The 24,201-nt window shown below is 39.9% G+C and overlaps 1 protein-coding gene across 1 annotated transcript; it reads right to left on the bottom strand.

Annotated features, from left to right (window-relative positions):
- Positions 1 to 7,758: 7,758 nt before the first annotated feature.
- DNAJA2 (DnaJ heat shock protein family (Hsp40) member A2) lies at positions 7,759 to 20,624 on the bottom strand. The gene is made up of 9 exons (XM_027513698.1): positions 20,421 to 20,624; positions 18,934 to 18,993; positions 18,417 to 18,640; positions 16,041 to 16,121; positions 15,663 to 15,796; positions 13,917 to 14,113; positions 10,427 to 10,571; positions 10,164 to 10,291; positions 7,759 to 9,628 (listed from the first exon to the last, which is right to left on the bottom strand). The coding sequence occupies exons 1-9, from the start codon at positions 20,496 to 20,498 to the stop codon at positions 9,437 to 9,439; spliced, it is 1,239 nt and encodes a 412-aa protein (XP_027369499.1). The 5' UTR covers positions 20,499 to 20,624; the 3' UTR covers positions 7,759 to 9,436.
- Positions 20,625 to 24,201: the final 3,577 nt, after the last annotated feature.

Below are 24,201 nucleotides of genomic sequence, written 5' to 3'. Positions count from 1 at the left end.
TGAGAAGGTTAATGGGCCAGGGTGTCACCATGTTGCCCTGTTCAGCCACAGCCATCCGTATTGATAGGCTTGTCTGCAGAGCCTGGTCATTCAGAGCACTGAGGACAGAGATCAGCTTTTGAGGACAAGAGATGTGCCTTTGAGGAAATAGCTCAACCCTCTTGGTGAGCTCTGTAGAATCCACCTTTCAGATGCCTGAGCAAGGCCAGAACCTTTAAGACGTGAGTCCAGCTGAAACCAGTTACCCACATGGGAAGTCCGGTTCCCAATGGCACTGGGATTAGTACCTGAGGCTAAAGACATACTGGACTGTCTTTAGTGGAATGTGTCCTTGAAGGAGTACCTGTCGTGCCTCAGCAGGTGGTCTATAAAGTCTTTCTCCTTAACTAAAACTTGTGTCCTCTCAAGTAGATGTTTTTAAATATGCATTCATATTTTATAGATTTGGTTTTACTGTGAGTTACATTATAGCCTTCAAGATGGAAAATTGCACCTTAATAAAGTAAAAATGTGGGTCATCATGACTAATTTGGCAAGCAAAATAGTATTTCAGCATAAGGTCCTTGGTGGTGAACCGTTTGAGAAATTGATAGTGTGAACACTGTACGACTAACACACACACACACACACACACACACACACACAAGTCGCTCAGTCGTGTCCAACTCTTTGCGACCCCATGGATTGTAGCCCACCAGGCCCACCAGGCTCCCCAGTCCATGGGATTTTCCAGGCATGAATACTGGAGTGGGTTGCCGTTTCCTTCTCCAGGGGATCTTCCTGACCCAGCGATCGAACCCGGGTCTCCCGCATTGTAGGTAGGTGCTTTACCGTCTAAGCTACCAGGGAAGCCCATCAAAAACACAGAAGAGTAGTAGTAAGTTTCAAAAGGATGTCAGTTGAGATCTTTTATAGATGAAATCTACTTCCTACAAGGATATATTATTTTTTGGAGTTCCTATTCAGGGATTTAGGTCATTATTTTAGATCCTTCAGATCTTATGGTTCAGGAGATCCAGAGGCACACCTCTCATTTAGTAAATTTTTATTTAGGTTCTACTATATGCCAGTGTTCTTTGCATTAGAAGCTTAACTTTATAATCTGTGCATTGTGTACAAATGCACAAAGTCATATTTATGAAGATCCTATGCATATCATTGTAATAAATAATTGGAAACCATCTCATTATCTATCAGTAGGAAAATGAATAAAGGTTCAAACAATAGAACTTTGAGATCATTAAAAAGAAAACATAGATCTTTATGTATTACATGCAAATGTAGCAAAGGAGGAATAAGACCAAAAGAAAGTTGTAAAATAAGTTATATCCAATTTCTATATAAACACATGAGAAAATGGTAAAAAGCGGTTGCATCTGGGAGGAGGATTAAAGATGGGAGATTTGATTCTATGAAAAAAGTGAAAGTGGAAGTTGCTCAGTCGTGTCTGACCCTTTGCAACCCCATAGTCTGTATAGCCCACGGAATTCTTCAGTCCAGAATACTGGAGTAGTGGGTTGCTGTTCCCTTCTCCAGGGGATCTTCCCACCTCAGGGATCAGAACCCAGGTCTTCCGCATTGAAGGTGGATTCTCTACCAGCTGAGCTACCAGGGAATTACAATTGGTTCTATATGCATTTTTAAAAATCTTGAAGAATAAAGATAACTCCATTTGTATTCGTAGTCTCATAAACACGGGATTGGATGGGAGCGCTGCATTACTTATTTTCCTAAGTCACATAGTTTTGTAAGGTTTGATTTTTTTAATGGTTATGTACTGCATTCCTAACAGAAAAGACAATAATTTGTGGTTCACAAGAAGGAATTAGCTGTTCACACACAGACTAAAGTACATCATTGATGGAAGTTTAACCTACCCTGGCTAAAGAGCTTTCTCAGGCACTTCCCTTCCTAGAGCTGAGAAGTCAAGTCTTCTGGCATCTTTAGCTTGACCCAACTGTCCCACTTTGATAGAGATTTAACTGAACTTTCAGAAATTATAGACAAGAATTATGCTAATAATATTCTCTAGAAGCCTGCATCAGATTATGTGGGCTTCAGAATTTATTCAAATCCCTTGCAACTGGAGATGAATTAATCACAAGGCTTTGGGAGTTTTTACTGTTATTATTATTTTGGCCGAGTTGCTCAGCTTATGGGATCTTAGTTCCCTGATCAGGGATCGAACCCAGACCCTGGCAGTGAAAGTGCGTAGTGCTAGCCACTGGCTCATCAGGGAATTCCAAGAAGTGTTTATTATTAGAGAACATGCATCTTTTTGTAATCAAACTCCAGCTATTTATATTAATATAAACTCTGCTTACTTAATAATAAAAGACTATAAAAACTTGTGAGCTAGTAAGCCAAAAAAAGGAAGATTGGGTTTATGGATAACTTACTATGTGTGGCATAAGCAAAGAAAGGCAGAAAAATGAATAAGTTTACTAGCCACTGTGGAAAACAGTATGAAGAGTTCTCAAAAAAATAAACCTACAACTACCATATGCATGATCCAGCAATTAATTTTCCCAAAGAAAACAAAAACACTAAATTGAAAAGATATATGTACCCCTATGTTAATTTAACATTTTAAAAATAATAGCTAAGCTATGGAAGCAACCCAAGTGCCTATCTATTGATGAATAGATAAAGATTGGTATACGTATATTCATATTCTATAGAATATATATTCATGAATAAAGATATGGTATATATATAATATATATGTATATAGGTATTAAAATATACAAATATTACTCAGCCACTAAAAGGGATGAAATCTTGCCATTTGCAACAACATGGATGGACCTAGAGAGTATTATGCTAAGGGAAATAAACCAGACAGAAAAAGACATAGTGTATGATTCCACACATGGAATCATACACCATGTGCAAAGATTGAAGGCGGGAGGAGAAGGGGACGACAGAGGATGAGATGGTTGGATGGCATCACTGACTCAGTGCACGAGTCTGAGCAAGCTTCAGGAGATGGTGGAGGACAAGGAAGCCTGGTGAGCTGCAGTTCACGGGGTCGCAAAGAGTCGGACACAACTGAGCAACTGAACAACAGCAACCACTTGTATGTGAAATCTAAGAAACAAATGAACAAACATAACAAAACAGATACAGAATCACAGATACAGAGAACAAACAGCTGGTTGCCAAGGGGAAGGGGTTGGGAGATGAGAGAAATACATGAAGGAGAGGAAGGTAATGAACTTTCAGTTACAAAATAAATGAATACAGATAGGAAATGTACATTGCGGGGAACGCACTATGTGGGGAATAGACAGTAATGTGGTAACACCTTTGTATGGTGACACATGACAACTAGATTTATCATGGTGATCATTTCGAAATGTATGGAAACATCTTACTATGTTGTATACCAGGGACTAACATAGTGTCACAAGTCAATTATACTTCAAAACCAAACAAACTCATAGACAAAGAGATTAGATTTGTGGTTTCCAGAGGCAGAGGTGTGGGGAGAAAGGATTGGATGAAGACAGTCAAAAGGTACACACTTCCAGTTATAAGTAGTAGGGTTGTAATGTACTAGGGATGTAATGTCATTAACACAGCTACACATTACATAAAAGTTTAGAGAGTAAATTCTAAGAGTTCTCATCACAAGAAAAAATTATTTTTGTCCATTTCTTTACTGTTTTTATTTATATGAGATGATGGGTGGTCACTAAAATTATTGTAATAATCATTCCATAATGTATGAAAGTCAAATCATTATGTTGTCATACCTTAAATTTATACAGTACTGTATGTCAATTATATTTCAATAAAACTAGAAGGAAAAACAAAGAAAATGAGTGAGTATAATCAGTACTTGGGGCAAAATACTCAAGACCTAATTGATGTAACTGTTGAACGGTACCTTCATGTGGATTCCCAAATAAATTATCAATTACCAAATAAGATCTACAATGTCTTACATACACCCAGCCAGAGCCAGATGACTGCTGTATGTAAAAAAGAAGCTACTGTTTCGCAACGAAGATGACCTTTGGTAAGGTCATCTCCAGTGTTAAACACAGTTTTAACACACTTTGGTTGAAAATTTTATGTAAGTAACAAAAGAAAAAATAAACTGGAGTTAATGAAAAATTTAAAACTTTGTGTTAAATTCAAAAGACACTATCAAGAAAGTGAAGACAACCATGGAATGGGAAAAATATTTGCAAATCATATACCTGATAATGAATAAACTGATACATCCATACAATGAAAACTTTTTCAGCAATGGTAAGAATTAAACAAATTGAGAAAGTAGCATTGACATATATACACTATCATGTGTAAAACAGACAAGTAGCAGGAAGCTGCTGTGTAACAGGGAGCCCAGCCTGGCACCCTGTGACGACCTAACGGGTGGATTAGGGGAGAGGAGGAAGGCTCATGAGGGACAGGAGATACATGTATATATATGTAATTATCACTGATTCGTACTGATGTAGGCAGAGACCACCACACTATTGCAAAGCAATCATCCTCCAACAAAAAAATAATAATAAGTGAGCTATCAGGCCACAAAAAGATATGAACACACCTTAAGTAAGTGAAAGACTGAAAAGCTTACATACTATATGACTAATTTTATAAAATTTTGGCAAAGGCAAAACAGTAGGTGTTTGTCATGGGTTCAGGAGTGGGGAGAGTTGAATAGGTGAAGTCCAGAGGATTTTTTAATTCAGTATAGCGTAACAGTAAATCCATGACACTATGCACCTGTCAAAACATACTGAACTGCACAGCACAAAGAGTGACCTTTAATGTATGCAGGTTTTCACACGTTTTGACTGTGTTGGGTCTTTGCTGCACTACGTGGGCTCTCCGTTGCAGGGCACAGGCTTTCTGTAGTTGCAGCACACAGGCTTTTGTGGCACACGCGCTCTAGAGGCTTAGTGGTGGCATACAAGCTCTCTAGTTGCAGCATGTGGAATCATAGTTCCCTGACCAGGGATCAAACCCATGTCCCCCACTTTGGAAGGTGGATTCTAAACCGCTGTACCACCAGGGAGGAACCCAGAATTTATTTATTTTTGACTATGCAGTGCAGCTTGCAGGATCTTAGTTCCCCAACCAAGAAATGAACTCATGTCTTCAGTGTGAAAGCGAAGTCCTAAAAACCACTGGACAACCAGGGTATCCCTGTATGGAGGTTTTAAAAAATCATTTAGGAGGTGGTGGTGGGGTGGCACCTAGGATAGAATGCAGAATGCTCGTAGAAGGCAAGCACATAATTTAGCGGTATTACAAACATACGAAACAGTTCTCAAGGAGGGGGGTGGGGCAAAGGTGTTGGCCTAAATAACTTTGAAAATAGAGTCTGTAAAATTAAAGGCAAAAGAAACGATGCTTAGCACTGTACACTAGTTGACCTAGTTTTTTTCCCACGTGGGTATGGGTTAACAATGGATATTACCATTCATTTATACTAGAATTGAACAACTCAGCAGAAAGTTGGCAGATGATAAAAGCAAGGTTTCTACCAAAGTAATACCACATGGATTCATTCATGCAAAACTATTAGAAATAACTTTTACACATGTGCCTTGACAGAGTTTATAATATGCAGCTTTTGTGTTTCACAAAATAACACTGTGATATTGTGATAGAATAAGAAAAATGTATTTGGTTTTCATCCCTGGTTCCTGGCAGAGCTCCCTAAACCCTTGGAGTTTTCCAATAGGAGTTAGTGGAGTATCTTTTTATTACAAGCCCTTTTCAATCACTCCTGGGTTTATGTTAATGATGGGGCTTACCAGAGGGAACCAACAATATGGTAAGAAGGTTGGACCTTTCCATCTCGCCCCTAGACCTCTGGGAAAGAGAAGGGCTGAGACAGTTCAGTCGTCAATGAACAATGATTACGTCCTGTTCCACTGGGCTGTTCCTGAGTTGTATCACTTGTAATAAGCCGCTAATCTGGTATGTGCTCCTGAGTTCTATGAGCCATTCTAGCAAATTATTGAACTGAGGAGAGGGTTCTGGGTACCCATGATTTATAACCACTTGGTCAGTACAAATGACAACCTGGAACTGTGATTAGTGTCTGAAGATCAGGCAGTCTTGTGGGACCTGAACCCTTAACCTGTGGAGTCTAACTCCAGGTAGTGTCAGAGTGTTTTGAATAGAAGAAACAGGTTTTTCTTTTAGGCATTACACTGATTCATTCCTGTAACTAGTACTGTTAGAATCAACTTTTACATATGTAATACTAATATTACATTGTTCATTCTATAAAATACTTGACTCCTCAAAATTTTCTAAGTCATCAATCAAAAATAAAGAAACTCTGAGAACTGTTACAGCCAAGCAGAGCCTATGCAGATATGACTAAATGTAATATGGTGTCCTGGAACAGAAAAATGTTAGAATAAGAAAACATATTGAATAAAGTATGGGAAAAGGATTTGAATAGACATTTCTCCCAAAACACAAATGGTCAGTAAGCACATGAAATGATGTTTAAAATATAACATCATTAGGCAAATGCAAATCATACCCACTAGGACAGCTATACTAAAATATAGCAAATGTTGGTTGTTACATGGAAAAACTGAAGTCTTCAAATATTGTATTGTAAAATGGTGCATACTTTTTGGAAGTTTGACAGATCTTCAAAAGATTAAACCACGTGAACCACTAATTACACTCCTAGATTTATGCAAAAGAACTTAAAAACATGCCCCCACAAAAATCTGTATGTTAATGTTCATAGAAGCATTATTCCAAATGGAAAAAATTCAAATGTTCACCAACTGATGGATGGGTAAACACGGTATTTTATACAATGGAGTATTACTTTGCTATAAAAATGAAATATGGATACATGCTATGACAGCGATCAACTGCTAAATGAACATGTCACAAATGGCCGCATACTATTTATTCCATTTTGGAGACAATGTCTGAAACAGGCAAATACTTAGAAACTAGAGATTGTACCAAAGGGGCAGGGAATGGAATGAGGAGCAAATACGAACAGACTTAAGATTCCTTTCCTGGGGTAATGAAAATGGTCTGGAATCAGTGGTGATGGTTGCAAATCTGTGAATACACTAAAAACCACTGAATTGCACACCTTTTATTTGGCCATGTGGCTTGAGGGATATGTTTCCAGTCACAGATTGAAGCCAAGACCCCAACACTGGAAGTATGGAGTCCTAACCACTGAACAGCCAGGGAATTCCCTGTACTTTTTTTAAAAAAGTAGATTTAAAGGTATATAAAATTATTTCAATAAAGCTGTTGTAAAAGGTTCTTTGTACTGATGATACATGCTTTTTCTTTAGACAGATGCTCTACAACAGAGCCAGTAGCTTCAGTGAAATAACCTTAACAAGGTTTTATTCCCCTTCTACATGGTTCACTTCTCTCGTAGCTCAGCTGATAAAGAATCCACATGTGATACAGGAAACCCTGGTTCAATTGCTAGGTCAGGAAGATTCCCTGGAGAAGGGACAGGCTACCTCCTTCAGTATTCTTGGGCTTCCCTGGTGGCTCAGCTGGTAAAAAAATCTACCTGCAATGTGGGAGACCTGGGCCCGGTCCCTGGGTTGGGAAGATCCCCTGGTGAAGGGAACTACCCATTCCAGTATTCTGGCCTGGAGAATTCCGTGGACTGTATAGTCCATGGGGTCACAAGAGAGTAGGACACGACTGTAGCAACTTTCACATAGTTCACTACTACAATTCAAAAATCTGGATAGAACTGAAAGAAAGACTACACTGTACAACTGTTTTACAAACCTTTATTGGAAAGGCTACAGACTTTGTATTGCCACTGCATTTCTTTTGCTTAAAGTGTTGTGGGGGAAGTAACCTTGGATACAAAACTACTACGCTGTTGCATCTTGCCCAGGCTGGTTGTGAAAGTTTTTGTACAATGGAGGTAGAGTGGATAGGGCAATAATTTAAACCTCACAGGCCTTGATTAATGTCAGGACCTTTTTCTTTCTTCAGGTTCTAGAAGACCTAGAAATAGACTACAAGTACTACAAATAGGCTCAGGGATGGCATATTTAAAATTTTTAATTTTCAGTTTTCTCCCATTTGTCTTTTACAAACGTATCTACAACTCATCTATTTTTTCCCTAAGTGTGTTCTAAAAATATCTACTCTGGAAATGAAAAGAAGATAATAGAAAATGAAAAAGCAGTACATCCTTTTCATAGTAGTTTTACCTGATTTTTCTCATACCAGCCTAAGAGTCTTACCTTTCTGTAAAAGAATAGTAATCAATGCTTCCCCCAGTCTCAAATATTCAACTTAATGGAGACAAGAGAATCTTTAACTTAACATTTAATGAAAACAGAGCATCTTAACAGGTTCTATGCAGACATGGTTCTAATACTGATTTGCTGTTACCTTATTTTTTTAAACAGAGTTGGGTGCGGAAATACAGAGGCCAGGTTAACTTGGCCCCAGTACTCAGGATCATGAGTTACATAACTTAGATGTCCTTGACTCTACAAAGCATTAATTGAAGCCAATAAAGCCCGTTTCTACCAATATATCAAACTTTCTCTTGTCTTTTGAAACTATAAAATGGGCATGAGCCTGAGGCATAAGCTTCAGGCCAATGGGTTTTTAAATACTGTTTAAGAACCAAAACTAGGATACATTCTCCAGTTTAAGGATAGATTTTACAGTTCAAATTATGTCCTTAAGGAAAGATTTTACAGTTCAAAATATGTTCTTCTTTCTAAAAATGTTGAGACAAAGAGTAATTTACACCAACTGCTTTTTATTATTCAGTTCCAGAAACCTTTCACAAGATGGTAAAAAAAAAAAAAAAAAAAAAAAAACCAAAAAAAACAGGTGGGGGCGGGGGAGAAAGAAACAAAGAAAAAGAAACACCCCGACCCCACCCAAAACTTTACAAACACAGCTCAGCTAATGATATTTTTTCCATTGTTCCCAGTCAGCTCCAAACCCATTGTGTGCAAAGCCCATTTTCCCATGCATCTAAATGATAGACACAGGCTATGAGATTCTTTATTCTATTTGTAGCAGCTTATGCAGGTGCAGCCAAACACAAAGCTTCAGGACAAACTGTACACAAACTTTACAATGTGGGAATTGAATTTAAAATATGAAACATAAAATCTACACAAAACTGATAAAAATCAAGCACAAATATCAGGACTGAAACTTATAACCCATGTGTGAAAGGGAGTCTTGTTTCCTTTCAAGTGCTTTATTCTGCTATAGAACAGTCGAAATGAAGATGTAAAGCTTTGTGGTTAGTTTAAATTATACACTCTGTAGATACTATATCAATTTTAAAAGTTACACATAGACCAACAGATGTCCATCAGTTCATCTGGGTTGACCAGACCCTCCAGCTGGATTGCGGCAAACAAACCAGGCCAATGTGGAGAGAAAATCCCCCTGTGCAAGTTGTCTGCAGAGTTTACTGATGGGCGCATTGCACTCCTGGTCCATGATGGCTACTGCTTTCTTCATCAGAGCTATCATTATAGGCTTCACGCCTCTGGCCGCCTCCTGAGCCCCGTGTGCTATCAAATTCTTGAAGCTCTACCTCCTCAGTGTCTCCAATAATATTTGGAACTTCTGGTCTAGATGGCAGAAGATCTTCTAATTCCTTCATGAAAATGAACAAAAATAAGATTAGCTTGAAGATTATTATCTACTATCAATTTCCCTTTTGATACAATCCAAGGTGTATGTTTGACAGTTAAAACCTTTGCACTTTAAGCCAGAGATCACAAAGGGATGACCCACAGACCAAATCGAGACATCTTTTGTGCAGCCCATCTACTGATTAGAAAACAATAAACAGATTTAATCGCTAACATTTAAACACTGGAAAACTTCACATTAGACATGTCTTCCTGCATGAACGACCAGGAGATGCTAAGCTGGGGTAAGAGATCTGCTCTGCAGAGTCCCAATCCTCCTACCCCCACCTCACACCGTCTGCTTATGCCTTCACTATTCCCGACTTGGCCCCATAAACTTTCACATCAGCTATTTCCATTTTAAAAAACAATGAGGCCAGACCATCAATCACTCAAATTAATAAACTATGTGATCTAATCTTAGCACCCAAAACAAATGGTAAGTGACAAAGAAACAACTATCATTAACCTTTAAGTCATCTGTTGCCTAATACTTACAGAAAGTTTATCTGGGTTGATCCAGTTGTTTTCAGGAAACTGCACATCAAACTTTATGTAAAGATCACCTTTTTCAAAGGGATTACGATATTGTGGCATTCCTTCACCTCGAACTACACGAACACATCCTATTATTTGAGTAAATAAAGGGGAAGATATTAAGAATTTTACCCAAGAAAGTGCTCAATAATAAATGTTTTTTGAGAGTCACCCACTGTAGAAGATTACAGAGAATCTTAGATCAGACAAAAATCAAGATTTACCTGGTTCAATTACTTTGCCAGGGGGGTATTTCACCACAATCTGACGTCCATCAAGGTGCTTAAATGTGAACTGAAACCCACAAAGAGCTTCAACAAGTCCTATCTTATATGTCATGTGCAAATCATTCCCGTCTCTCTGGAACACCTACAAATGAAGCAAACAAGAAATAGCGGGACTATGGAGGCATGCTCTGTTGTGCTGTGTTACTTGAATCAATTCAAAACCTTAATTCTACCATTTACTGCAAAGGTCAAATTGCCACCATCCCTAAGTTCTCTAAATGTATCAATATATATAAGGAAATCTAGCTATTCAGAAGTAATATGCTAGAAACTTCGATCACGAAAGAATTGGAATTGGGAATACAATGGCTCATAAGGCACAGCTGAAGCTTAAAAAACAGAACCAAGTATATTTTACAATTATGGCCCATTTCTGAACCATGAGGGAAAAGGTGTACAAGGCCCAGTGGGATTCTGTAGAGGCTAAAATTCAAACAGAAAATCAACAGGCAAGCATGGCCAGGAAATTTTTGAAAAACAAGACTAATGAGGAGATTACCAAGGACCAGACAATAAAACACTTAAAAGCTGAAATAATTTCTGAAAAATAGAGAGACTAGTATCACCCAATGTTACCCACCACTGTGGTTCTTTGCTGTACAACTTCATTATGACAGCAAAATCACCAAAAACAAACACATACCTATACTGAAAAATGATACACATGCATACACATTACTCTCAAAATTGCACTACTTTTTATCAGATTTACATTGTTTCAAGCTACAGAAGCCACCCTGATCTCATGGCCTCACAATTCCTACAAGTGTTGACAATTTTTAAACAAAAAGCCCCAAGCAAAATACAAGCTTGTTCATGAACTAGTTCAAACTAGTCAATTTTTCTTAAGAGGGTTTAGAATATTCTCAGTGGTATAAATTAAACAAGATGCTTAAATCTCATTTTGGGTTCAAATTTACGTTACCAGTCAATAAAACCCAGAAGGAAAAATCTTTGACCTCTTACTAGATGAACTTCCATTCTAGCCTTTATCATCGTCTATTTTCTACTTTAGACAACCAGTAGCATCTGCTATCACCCCACTCCAGTACTCCTGCCTGGAAAATCCCATGGACGGAGGAGCCTGGTGGGCTGCAGTCATGGGGTCGCAAAGAGTCAGACACGACTGAGCGACTTCACTTTCACGCACTGGAGAAGGAAATGGCAACCCACTCCAGTGTTCTTGCCTGGAGAATCCCAGGGACGGGGGAGCCTGGTGGGCTGCCATCTATGGGGTCGCACAGAGTCGGACACGACTGAAGTGACTTAGCAGCAGCAGCAGCAGCATCTGCTATTTGTTAGAAATTCCATGCAATTCCACTGTAGCCAATAATTTTAGAGGCTGATTTAGTTCCAAATGCCTCCTCACAGTTCCCAGCAAGAGCAGGTTATTCTTTATCTCATTTGATTCTACACTATCTTTCTGACGGATGAGTTTTGTTTTTAAGTATGCAAAGCCAAGTCCAGGGAAATCAAAACTAGTAGTACATGGGAGCCAGAACTTAAGTCTCTTGTCTCTAAGAACAGTGATTTCTATTTTGTAAAACCCAATATACTTACAGAATATTTCAACCCATAAGATGGAATTCTAGAAATTATTCCTCGAAAAAAAAAAAAAAACAAAGCAATCTAGGGACGCTTGTCATTGGTAGGTTTGGCAATACTCACAAAAGAACAAGATATATTGCAATTCATAGATTTTCACTTTCACAGATTTGCTGAGGCAATACATTTGACTACCATTCCTTGAGAAAGGCTAGTGTAGTAGTAAGCCAGTCTAGTGAAGGAATGAATCTAATCAAATTCCCAGAATCTGCATCTCAATATGGCTTTATTCTCTACTGGATTCTGAGTAATTTTTAAAATTTATTTGTAGAAATCACCATCATATGGGAGAAAATTTTATTGTGAACTAAAAAAGGTGGCTGACTTGTGATCTAGACTTCCAAAGGAACTCAAAATAGCAATGCAATCAAATACAAAGCCAGGATTCTGTCAAATGCTTCTATATTCAAGAACTAAGTGAAGTAAAGTGAAGTCGCTCAGTTGTGTCTGACTCTTTGGGACCCCATGGACTGTAGCCCACCAGGCTCCTCCGTCCATGGGATTTTCCAGGCAAGAGTGCTGGAGTGGACTGCCATTTCCTTCTCCAGGGGATCTTCCCGACCCAGAAATCAAACCCGGGTCTCCCACATTGCAGGCAGACGCTTTACCGTCTGAGCCACCAGGGAAGCCATTCAAGAACTAGGTGGGCACCAAAGCTCCACGCATGTTCTTCATGAATGAAAAGGTCTATAATATACTCCACGGCACATGTAAAACATACAGGTGCAATGGTGTAATCAAAATAACATACTCCAGACCACACTGTTAGCTCAGTTCATTTTCCCAAGTACATTAACACAGCAGTCCCCAAACGTTTGGGCACCAGTTTTGTGAGTTCTTCCTGGACTGTGGGGTGGAGGTGGTGTAACAATGTTCAGGCAGTAATGCAAGCATGGGGAATGATAGGGAGCAGCATATACAGCTCCACTCAAGGTCCAGGGGTTGAAGACCCTTCGTTAACAGATACAATACTGAGTCAGTCAGAAATTTAAAAACAGGGAGTTCCCTGGTAGTCATGTGGTTAGGACTCAGTACTTCCACTGCTGCGGGCACAGGTTCAACTCCTGGTCAAGGAACTAAGCTCCCACAAGCCACAGGACGCCCCTGCCCTCCCCTACCCCCAAAAAGAGAACGAGAAATTTAAAATGCAATGTTTTTAAAACTGAAGAACTTTTTTTTCAAGAAAAGCTCACATGGATACCCAGTATGTAAAACAAATCAACAAAGCAGTACTGAGGACACCGTCACCAACTCACCGACCGTCGAAGGAGCTCACAGTGAAAACTAAGCTGCCTACGTTATCTGGTCCAGTGCCTTATCTTCATAAACAAGGAAACGGGGGAACAGACACAGCAGGATTACTTAAGGTTACAGTGCCAGTCAACGGCAGAGCTGGGACTAAGGTCAGCTCCTCCTTCTGACAGCACCTGTCTTGCTGGTCTACTAAGCAAGTCAGTTCTTATGAACTCAGCCAAACCACTTAACAACTTCATCTATATTCAATGCTACTTCAGGGAACTCAAACTGATCTAACCTGTATCTTGGGCTTCTTTCATAGCTTAGTAGGTAAAGAATCTGCCCGCAATGCAGGTGATCCGGGTTGGATTCCTGGGTTGGGAAGATCCCCTGGAGAAGAAAATGGCAATCCACTCCAGTATTCTTGCCTGGAGAATCCCATGGACAGAAAGGCCTGGGGGGCTATAGTCCACACGGTCGCAAGAGTCGGACACGATTTAGCAACAAAACCATCACCAACCTGTATCTTGCATACAAGACACATTTCTGATCCTCTGAGGCAAAAATAAAACAAAAAGGAAATTACCTCATGCTCTTTTTCTTGTAGCAAAAGAACAATGTCTCCTGGTTCCACTCCTGGGGCCTGGTCTGCTTCCCCAGTAAATGTAATTCTCTGTCCATGTTTCATGCCTTTGTCTACGTGGACTTCAAGAATCTTGACTTCTTTAATCACTTTCTTCCCTTCACATTTTTTACAGCGGTCCTTTTCATTAATTACCTCTCCTGGAAAAAGAGGTCATTCAAACTTCCAGCAAGGGTACTATATTGCACTCTTAAGTAAGACAGGTCCTGATAACACCTTTATTCACTAAATAAATTTCCTGTACTTCTTTAAACTGCTACCTGAACTTTTCATGAACGTTCTTAGGAACAGAACTCACATCTTACTGCAGATTACCTAAAGGACCCAGCTACTCTATTCCAGAGTATAAAGTATCTTAAATAACATTATCTTACCTCCTGACACTACTTCCTAAAGTTAAAACAAAGCCTGAGGATCAAGCAAACAAAATGGGTAGTTAGACACTAGAACTTCTACAAATGCTTCATTTTTTGTCTTAGTTTCATTTAAATTTAACAATGGAGCGACAACCCAAATAAAAATTTAAACATCCTTTATGACTCCAACAGTTTTTTCTTTCATGTATTCTGAAATATTTGATCAGTGGTATAAGAAAATAAAACTGAAGTCATACAATAGTATATCATGAAAAAAATACCATCAATTTCTAATGTCTGATTATTGGCACACTTTAATGCTTAGGTGACATATAAATGACTTTAGGAACACTGCTTCTGCCAGGTATGTTCTGCAAAGCACCAGTTCCTTAAAATGGTAATGGCACATGGGAAAAGATTTCAGTCAACTCCAATTTCTTGAGTGGGAAATGTCAGCAACTTTAATAAGGTAAAATGCACTAAGACTCTTCAGGAGGGAAATATAATATGTGGCTTCTCAAAATTATCTTGTCACTTTCAGAAGCAATTTGGAAAAGGGTGTTCTAGAACTGTCCAATATAGCAGCCATTAGCCACCTGAGGTTATTTAAGTTTAAAATAATTAAAAGCTCAGTTCCTCAACCACATCCAGGTGGCTAGAGGCGACTACAGTAGCCATCACACACACACAACCTTTCCAGCACAGAAAAATCCTTTTGGACAGCACCGCTCTAGAACAGGGCTGGCAAACTAAGGCTCACAGGCCAAACTGGGCACGCTTGTTCGTGTAAATACTGTTTATCCAGAAGACAGTCATGCCCACTTATTTACATATTGTCTGTGGCTATAAAAGGGCTAAAAGGGTAGAAGAGTAGCAGTTTCAAAAACCATTAACCTACAAAAACCTAAAATATTTACTTCTGTAAAATAAGCTTCAATTATAACGATCTATCCTCAAAAGCTAACTAAAGTTTACAGTAAAATTCTCTACTTATCAGAATGAGAACTAAACAATTTGCTGTCTCCCTTTTACCTTTTAATACATAAAGGATAAGTAAACAACAACAACAAAATCCAAAAGGACAAAAAATTTTGCCCATCTTTTTGGAAAAAGACTAACATTCCACTCAACACAATATAAATTTACTGTTTATCGGTGTTCACTGGGCCTATGCAAAAGGAAATAATATCTTTGCATTTTTAAAAATAACTCTCTACCTTTTACAATACGATGAATATAAAAACACGTTGAAAAAGAAAAACTGTAAGCCTCTCCAATTTCTGCACCCCCAATCCATTCCAACAGAAGGGCAGAGAAGCACTGGCATGCGTACCTTCTCCATTACAGTCAGAACACACAGACTGCATCTGCTGCACCATCCCTGGAGCCAGCTGTCTGATCATGATGCGGACACCTCGACCCCGACATGCACTACACTTCTGAACAGCTCCAGACTTCCCACCTTGGCTAAAGCAAGCAAAAGTATAAATTAGACTTTTTCCCCCCTAGGTCATGAAAAATGGGAATTGTGCTTTTCACCTTCATCTTCAACCCCCAAAGACTGGAATTTTAACCAACTTTCAGAGGTATCAGAAACTGTTCTGGGTTGGGTAGTCAGTTTGAAATCATGAATAATTTTTATTTGATATAGACTCAACAAGTTATTCAAACAACAGATGAAATGTATTTCATAACCAGGAAACACACTCACCCACTGCATGCACTACAGAGTACATTCTTGCTAAGCTGTAGTTTGGTTGTCTTGCCATTATACAGGTCTTCTAAAGATACTCTGTGGAGAAAAGAATTAGATCCAAATTTTGCCAAGTTGTCTTAAATACAAGAAAGCATTAGCTGATACAGCTAATTTCACTATAACCTTTTAAACAAAGAATTCAAGAACACCTTACATTAAGTCAACTGAGTGAGATTTTATTTTGTAGCTCAAATTGTTTATGGCTATAAATACTTAAAGCCAGAATGTAAAGGATCAAGCCAATAATTGATTGTGCTGTATTTTCTGATAAAGCTGATAACTACACAAATTCAAAACATTACACCTTCTTCTAGCTTTAGACAAAACCTTCACCTAATCCAACCCTTTGAATGAAGCAAAATTATTATCCTCATTTTAGAGGACAAAACTGAGGCACAGAGAGGTTAAGTAACTTGGCCCAAGATCACACAGGGAGTCTAGCTCCGGAGTCCATGCTCTACTTGTAAGCCTCTGTCTCCTTCAAGGACAATTCAGAAAGGCTACAAAGTTATATTACAATTTCTGGGAGATGCTCAGATTGGCTATCTCTTTAAAAAAAAAAAAAAAAATTGGCTTTATTATACTGTAATAGAGAATGGGTTTCCAAATAGAAAGCCTACAAGCTTTCAATGTCTGAAAAACCCAGAGAATTACAAGCAAAATTTGAGCAACTTTTACAAAAATTTCAAAGGGGTCCATGACCCCCAAATGGTCCAGATAAAAAGCCTATTAAAAATCCCAACTGATAAACCCCAACTTGCTTTTATTCACACAACATATTTGAACTGCAGGACCATTCATTTTCAAATAAACCTCAAAAAAAAAAAAAAAAACAACTATATCAAAGTCTCAAAAATATTCATTTACAACTTGAAAACAGCTTGCATTTAACTTGGTTTTACCCTTCTCATAGTGTGTGTTTTTTTTCTCATAGTGTTTTAAAATCTTCTTTAGTAGTAAAGTGAAAGTGAAGTCGCTCAATTTACTTTAAAACAAAGGAACAAAAGTATTTTTTAAAAAATTAAATAAAGGAACAAAAAAGTTAAAACTACCTGGCAAAGCACCTACATTATTCTGCAGCATTGGAAGCTAAAATTTTTGTACATTATAAATAGTGTAAGAATAAAGCACTTAAGGTCAAAACATTACCAACACTTCTAAACTACGGCATATCTAGACCTTAGACCAAAGTACTTGGTTCCATCAGCCTTTTATCTTCCTCCTCCTAAGAACCTTTAACCATTTACATGATAGGTAGGTCTTCTTTGCCTTACATATTAAATCGCAATTAGTATGCAACATCACTATATAAGAGGTCAGCAAGAAAAATCGTTATTTCAATAAACATGGCGAAGAAAGAAAAATGCGGGTAATGGTCTAGGGAAGCTGGCACTCTCCACCAGTGGGGCTAAACTGACACATCCTCTAAAGACAATATAGTTGTATTATCTATCAGCCTCAAAACACTGACACCTCAGGAATCCCTACCAACGAGAGACAAAGCTGTATATAAAGATACAGCAGCACTATTCATTATAGGGAAAAAACTGGTAACACCCTATAGAAAAGGGAATGAATAAATAAATCACGGAATGCAATATTATAAAGACATCCAAAATGAAACACTGTAATGAAAATTTTAACAAATCATGCTTTACAGTCCCCTTATCTACTCAAATGTATAAACTAGATAATACGAAACATTTTAAATACACACTTGAACTTCAGTGTCATGCATTTGCTAGTAAAACCATTGTTGGTTTATGAAAAATTAACAGATAAAAGATTTCACAGAATGTGCAAAGTAAAACAGCTATTTTCGTCTTGGGTTCACAGTCTAAGATTAAGGTAAGATACCATTCATATGCTGGCAGATTAATGTCAGGCCTGAAGCCAGCAAGCTCCATGAAAATCAATTTAGGAGAGCTCACACTGTGGATCAAGTAATACGTGACTGTAACATGTCAACCAACCAGTCAGATGGTCACTCACTTTCTAAGTTTTTAAATTAAAACTAACTCAGAAGGTTTAAATACTTCAGAGAAAAGAATCTTAATTGAAATTTTAAAAACAAGAAGCCTCAGAAGCATATACCAAAACCACCTTCCCATTCTGTAAAAACACTAACCATCCTTTAAGATCTGTCACCAAATACCAACACCCAGGTTATTAAATTCAACTTAGTCATCCTATGAGGACAGTATGGCAAATGGAAGACTTTTTTTCTGATTAAAGACAGAATATTTTTTGATACTTTTCCTCTCCTGTACTGAATACTTCTACTTGGAAAGAAAGTGCTTAGTATTTTTAAAGAAAAAAAGAGATATTCACTTGAGTGGATGCATCATGTCTTCTCCTCTTCTTCTGCCATTTCGACTTCTGCTCTGATTACCCATAAAGCTAAATAATCCTCCACCAAAGATGTGAGAGAAAATATCATCCATGCCACCACCTCCACCGCTACCTTCCCGAAGACCTTGTTCTCCATATCTGTCATATAGTTCGCGCTTCTCAGGATTTGATAGTACTTCATATGCAAAGCTTATTTCTTTGAACTATGAACAAAAAGGGAAAAAGGAAAACAGTTGGATTTTCAAATAAATAACTAGGGAAAGGCTACAGGAATCTAGAATTCATTTAATTCTAAAAAAAGTTACAGGTGGTCCTATTTACCAACTGCCACTACCCAGAATGTTAGTATCCCTATTATGAAGTCCAAAATATTAACATAAAAACGTGCTCTACGGGCGTAAGTGGACTTTCCTTACAACATTCCCTTTTTGTCCAAAAAGGGCAATTTAAGTTTAAAACAAAAATCTCAGGGGGAAAAAAGTCTCGAATAACTTACTTTGTCACCAGCATTTGGATTCTTATCAGGATGGTATTCTTTGGCTAACTTTCTGTATGCCTTCAATAAAAGATTTAAAAAAAAAAGGTTACATATAAAGACCAGTTTAAAGACCTGCTGAGTACTAACTTTCACATCCAAATTTCTGAGAAGCAATACTTCCATCGGCACTGTTGGACATTCCCATCTTAATACCATTTACTCACTAATAACAAAGTAAACAGTAGTTACATTAGAAAACATATTATACTAAAGACAGACGCAAACAATAAAACAAAACCACAGAGAAAAACAAAACACTGAAACATCCCATATTTTTACTGTTGTCAAACGTCTTTGATGGCCAGTAACCACACCAAGAAGACTCCAATAAACTCTAAAAAATTAAGCTAAGGTAAGAATCCAGGCTCATGATGGCTTCTCTAATTGTAGTATCAGGAAAAATCCAAGACAATCTCCTATGTCATGTTTATTTTCATACGGTGAATTGACTGTGGTCTCAATTGGCGTGACTTCAGTCTTCGCGAAGCTGCATACATTTGGGTGACTGAGCTATAAACCACTTAAGCGTTCATTCACAGATAGATGAATTATGTAATAGAGAACAGCATTTCCGGTAAGGTAACAGGAAGTCCTTTTACTCTGAACTGCACCCGTCCCACTGCCTAAGAAGCATTCTCATTTTTCTAAGCTTACAAATCCGGATACTCTAAGCCCCGTGAAGATGCTATGGGACTTAAATGTCTCAAATGCTTTGAAATCCTGCGAGGAAAGAGTCGCAGCACTGCAAAGAGCGATAATGAGGCCTTCTATTTATTTTTAGTCAGTGTACACTCAGGTGTTTGGCTGGGACCCATGGCTTCTTCCTGAAGCTGGTAGAGAACATCTGAGTTACCTGCCTACAGAACAATGCACCCAAACACAGACCCACGCCACCTCCGGAGCGACAGGCGAGGGAGAAGCTCCCCAGCCGCGGCTCCCAGGAAACATCCCTAAGCTTCCCCAAGCAGCCAGCGGGGGCGGCCTCGACCCCTCCACCAGGCCCCAAATCAGTCCCAATGCGGCTCGGGCGCCGACGTCCGCGGCGTGGTCAGCTCCTCTCCTGGGGCTAGGATGCGCTGGACGCCTTGGTCCAACCTGTTTTTCCAGGGTGGTGACCTCCGCATGAGCAAGGCCAGGCAGGCAGCTGCCTCCCGGGAGCGCCCGGCCTCCGGCGCTCGCCGGGGGAGGGAGGAAGGAAGCGTTTTCGTAGTGTTTGCGCAGAGGTGGGTTTTATTTGCTGCATCTGCGGGCGGGCGGGCGGGGACGGCGGCCCAAGGTCAGCCGAGGCCGGAGTGCGCGGCACGACGCGGGCCGGTCTCGCCGCCGGCCCCCAGCCTGGGCCGGCCGCTGCCGGCTCGCGGGCTGCCCCGCAGCGCGGCCTGGCCGTCCCAGTCGCGCAGGCCCGCGCCCCTGACACCTTGCCCAGCCGGCCCGCGCCCCAATACCTTCTTCAGCTCGTTCTCGCTGGCTCCAGGCGGGACGCCCAGGATGTCGTACAGTTTCGTGTCGGCCACGTTCGCCATGGCGGCCGGCCGGGCAGCGCTCAGGAAAGAAGGCGGAGAAGGAGGAGGAGCGGAACCGGGCCCTAAGCAGCGGCAGAGGTGGCGGCAGCGCAGGCGGAGACAGTGAGGAAGCGGAGGTGGGGCTAAACTTTGACCTGACGCACGGCGCTCCGTGACGTCGCTGCGCAGAGCCCGCCGCGAGCGCAGGGGACCGTTGGGGTCGTGGGTGGTGAGGAAGCATGCTGGGTACTCTTCTAGATTGAAGTTATGGGCCGCCAGATGAGGTCCAGAGTAGAAACCCGGAGAACTAACTCTTCATGGGGCTCTCAGGGACATTAGCTCTCTCCAGAGGCATTTATTGGGGGTACTGAAAGGATGAAGAAGCCGATGCGGCCCACGCCCGCCCCTTCGGTCCACTTCCAGTCCCGCCGTAGAGAAAGTCTGTTCCGGGCTCGCGGAGGTCGTCCTCAGAGTTAAAAGATGCCGCGCGCGGACCCTGTGGGTCTGGTTCCCTCCGGGCTTAAGATAAAAAACATCTTGTAGGACTTGAATGGTGTTTTCTATTAGGGCATTTTGAAGCATTCACCAAAAGTTGTGTATTAAACTGTTCAACGGTTAGCTGCATTTTGCCGATTTTTAATGTATTCCCCCATACCCCCTACTTACAGTGTCTTAAGGGAAATCATTTGTTTATAAATACTCTGTGTGTGTGTATACATATAATTTTTTAAGGCAGGGTCACATCCCCACATGTAATGAAATGAATTCATTTAATTCCTAATCTGCATTTGAGCCTAGTGGCTCAGTCATGTCGGACTCTGCGACCCTAGGGACTGGAGCCTGCCAGGCTCCTCTGTCTATGAGATTCTCCAGGCAAGAATACTGGAATGGGCAGCCATTCCCTTTTCCTTGGGATCTTCCCTCCCCAGGGATGGAACCTGGGGTTACTGCATTGCAGGCAAATTTTTAAGGGACTGTTTAGACTTTCACCATTGTCCCATGTCCTTTCACAGTTGGTTCGTAGCATCTAGATGCACAAGTTCCACCCCTTGCATCTGGATCAAGTGCCTACGTCTCTTACTTGGTGTATAATAACTTTAAAATTAGTCAGTCAGAGATCTAGATGGTAGCAGCAGCCTGGTTGGGCGCATAGTCATCTGATGATTGTTGCCCATGATTTAGGTTCAGAAAATGTTTGCCATGCACCTAGCCATGGACTTACCTTGTGGCTCAGCTGGTAAAGAATCCGCCCGCAATGCAGGAGACCGGGGTTCGATCCCTGAGTTGGGAAGATCTCCTGAAAAAGAAGGAAAGGCTACCCACTCCAGTATTCTGGCCTGGAGAATTCCATGGACTCTATAGTCCATGGGGTCGCAAAGAGTCCCACACGACTGAGCGACTTTCACTGTTTACCACGTGCTAAGATGTATGGCCTCCTGGTGGAGGGGAGTGTTACAGAAGAATAAGTCATAATGCCTAGCTTTTAAACTCACTAATGATTTATGAAGATAGAAAAAAACAACATCTTCCGATCCTTTGGAACCTGATCTAGTATAGTAATAAAGACTCCAGCACAGGCATCTCATTTAGGATAACCATTTCTCCCTGGCATTCCTCCAGACCTAGTTTGGAGGGCTTTGAGTGCCAAGCCAAGGAGTTGAAATTTATCCTGAAAACCCTGGGGAGTAATTGAAGTCATGATTCTCTTTTCACCTAACTCTTCTGTTTTTCTTAAATCCTGACCAAAATGCTGCTCTTTGAGTGAAGTCCTTCTTGACTCCATAACCAGTTGAACATTGCTTTCTTATTTGAATCCCCACTACCCGTGGCTTGTGGAACTTGAATGGTATTTTGCTGTGAGTCTGAGCTCCATTAGTAGGTTCCTTAGGGGAAATTCACTCTTCTGTTTTTGAATGCAGATGGTCTAGTTTTGAATGCAGTAAAGGCCCCAATAATTTCAATTCCTCCACTTCCTTTTCACATTTTGAGTGGTTCATAAGAGGCAATATAAAGTTGTGGAGGAGTTAAAACACGTAGGCTGGTAGCCTGGCTCTGCCATTTATTAACAACATGACCTTGAGCAAGTTACTTAACTTTTCTGAGGCTGTTGCCTCACATGTAAAATGGGGTTTAATAGTTTTCATATCATTGACTTACTCTGATGATTAAAAGAGTTGATATACAGTACTGAAAACAGGAGCTAAAACCAAGTAAGTATTAGCAACTTTTTTTGCCCATTTGCCTATGAACTGTCACCACATCTCTATTCATTGTCTTTATCTAAATTCTTGGCTTTCCAAGTGGGATTTCCCAACTTCATTTCCCAACTTCATTGCCTATGTGGAATAGTCCTCAGTCCTTCTTGGTGATCTCGGCTATCCAGTTCTCCCTGCTTGCTGATTACCAGATTCTCTCCTTCCTCCATCCATTCCTGTTCCACATGAGATTATGAACTAAAAACTTTGTCTGAATTGCAACTTTTGTATAGTTCATTATTTTATTTTCATCTTATTTTCTTTCTGTCCATAAAGAGTCAAACTTCTATTTGTTTCAGTTTTACTTAATTTTTTTTTTTGCAAAGGTTTTCCCTTGGTTAGATTTTAGCTTCTGTTTTCTAGTGAAGAATAGCTGGGTAAGTCCCACCACCACCACCACTCCCACCCAGGTCAGATTTACTTTACTACCTGACTTAAATCAGTTGTCACAGCTCATATTTTTATTTTCATTTACTTACAATAATTCCTCCATTTCTGAGCATTAATTGTAGTCAGCATTGTTATTTGCTAATGTTATAGGTCAACAAGTTATTTCAGAAGAGTTCTGTGTGCTTCAGCTGACACATGCTCTCCTCCCTGTCATCACATACTGAGTCAAACCTGGGTCAGGGTGAGCACTGTAACATTTTCAGCCACTGACTTTGTATTTTTAAGATAGCTCATTTATTTTAGCTCCATATTTAGCTAATGCCGTGAAGGGAACAAGATCTTTATCTCATTTCATGTTTCAGGCATCATAAAATGCTGAGTCACAGTGCATCTGAGGGCTGCTCTCACTAGGCAAGTGATTTAAAGTTTGAAGTTGGAGTGATTTCAGATTTCTGCCAGGTTTATATTGTTGTTCAATTTCTTTTTCTTTTTTAAATTTACTGTGCTTGTGTAATGTGGGATTGGGAGTGGGGTGGAGGTGGAGAAGGACTAGGGAGAGACTGTAGGAACCTGAAAGGCCCTTCATATTGTTCACAACTAAGTGAATACAGTACCATGAGGTCCATGCTTTTAAATAGTCTTAAATATACTGAAGCGACTTAGCAGCAGCAGCAGCAGCAGCAGTAAATATATGGTTCAGGCAGTTCAGACAGTAGTTTTGCTTTCTGCCTTTTACCTAACTAGTGTGTGTGTGTGTGCATGTGTGTGTGCACTTGAATGTTTATTCTGCTATTGTGTGGAATGTTCTGTAAATCTAACTAGTTTTGAATGTACAGAGCAGATGATGCCAGTTGAAATATTTGTCAGGGTATACAGAAGACATACCCTTGTCATGAGGATGTTAGTACAATTAGAATTGATGATTGTTGGTACTCTGAGAAAAAAAATTGTGGAGTTTGGATGGCTGGATAATCTGCATTCCTTGCAGTTCCTGAACTAGATTGTTTAGTAATAGTGCAGCGTGGTTATATAGGGTATATATGTATATGTGTGTGTATATATTGTACATACACAATACG

Source organism: Bos indicus x Bos taurus, chromosome 18 (genome assembly GCF_003369695.1).
Source record: "Bos indicus x Bos taurus breed Angus x Brahman F1 hybrid chromosome 18, Bos_hybrid_MaternalHap_v2.0, whole genome shotgun sequence".
Taxonomy (NCBI): domain Eukaryota; kingdom Metazoa; phylum Chordata; class Mammalia; order Artiodactyla; family Bovidae; genus Bos; species Bos indicus x Bos taurus.
The sequence above is the reverse complement of the archived record's forward strand: the minus strand, read 5'-3'. Positions and strand labels throughout refer to the sequence as shown.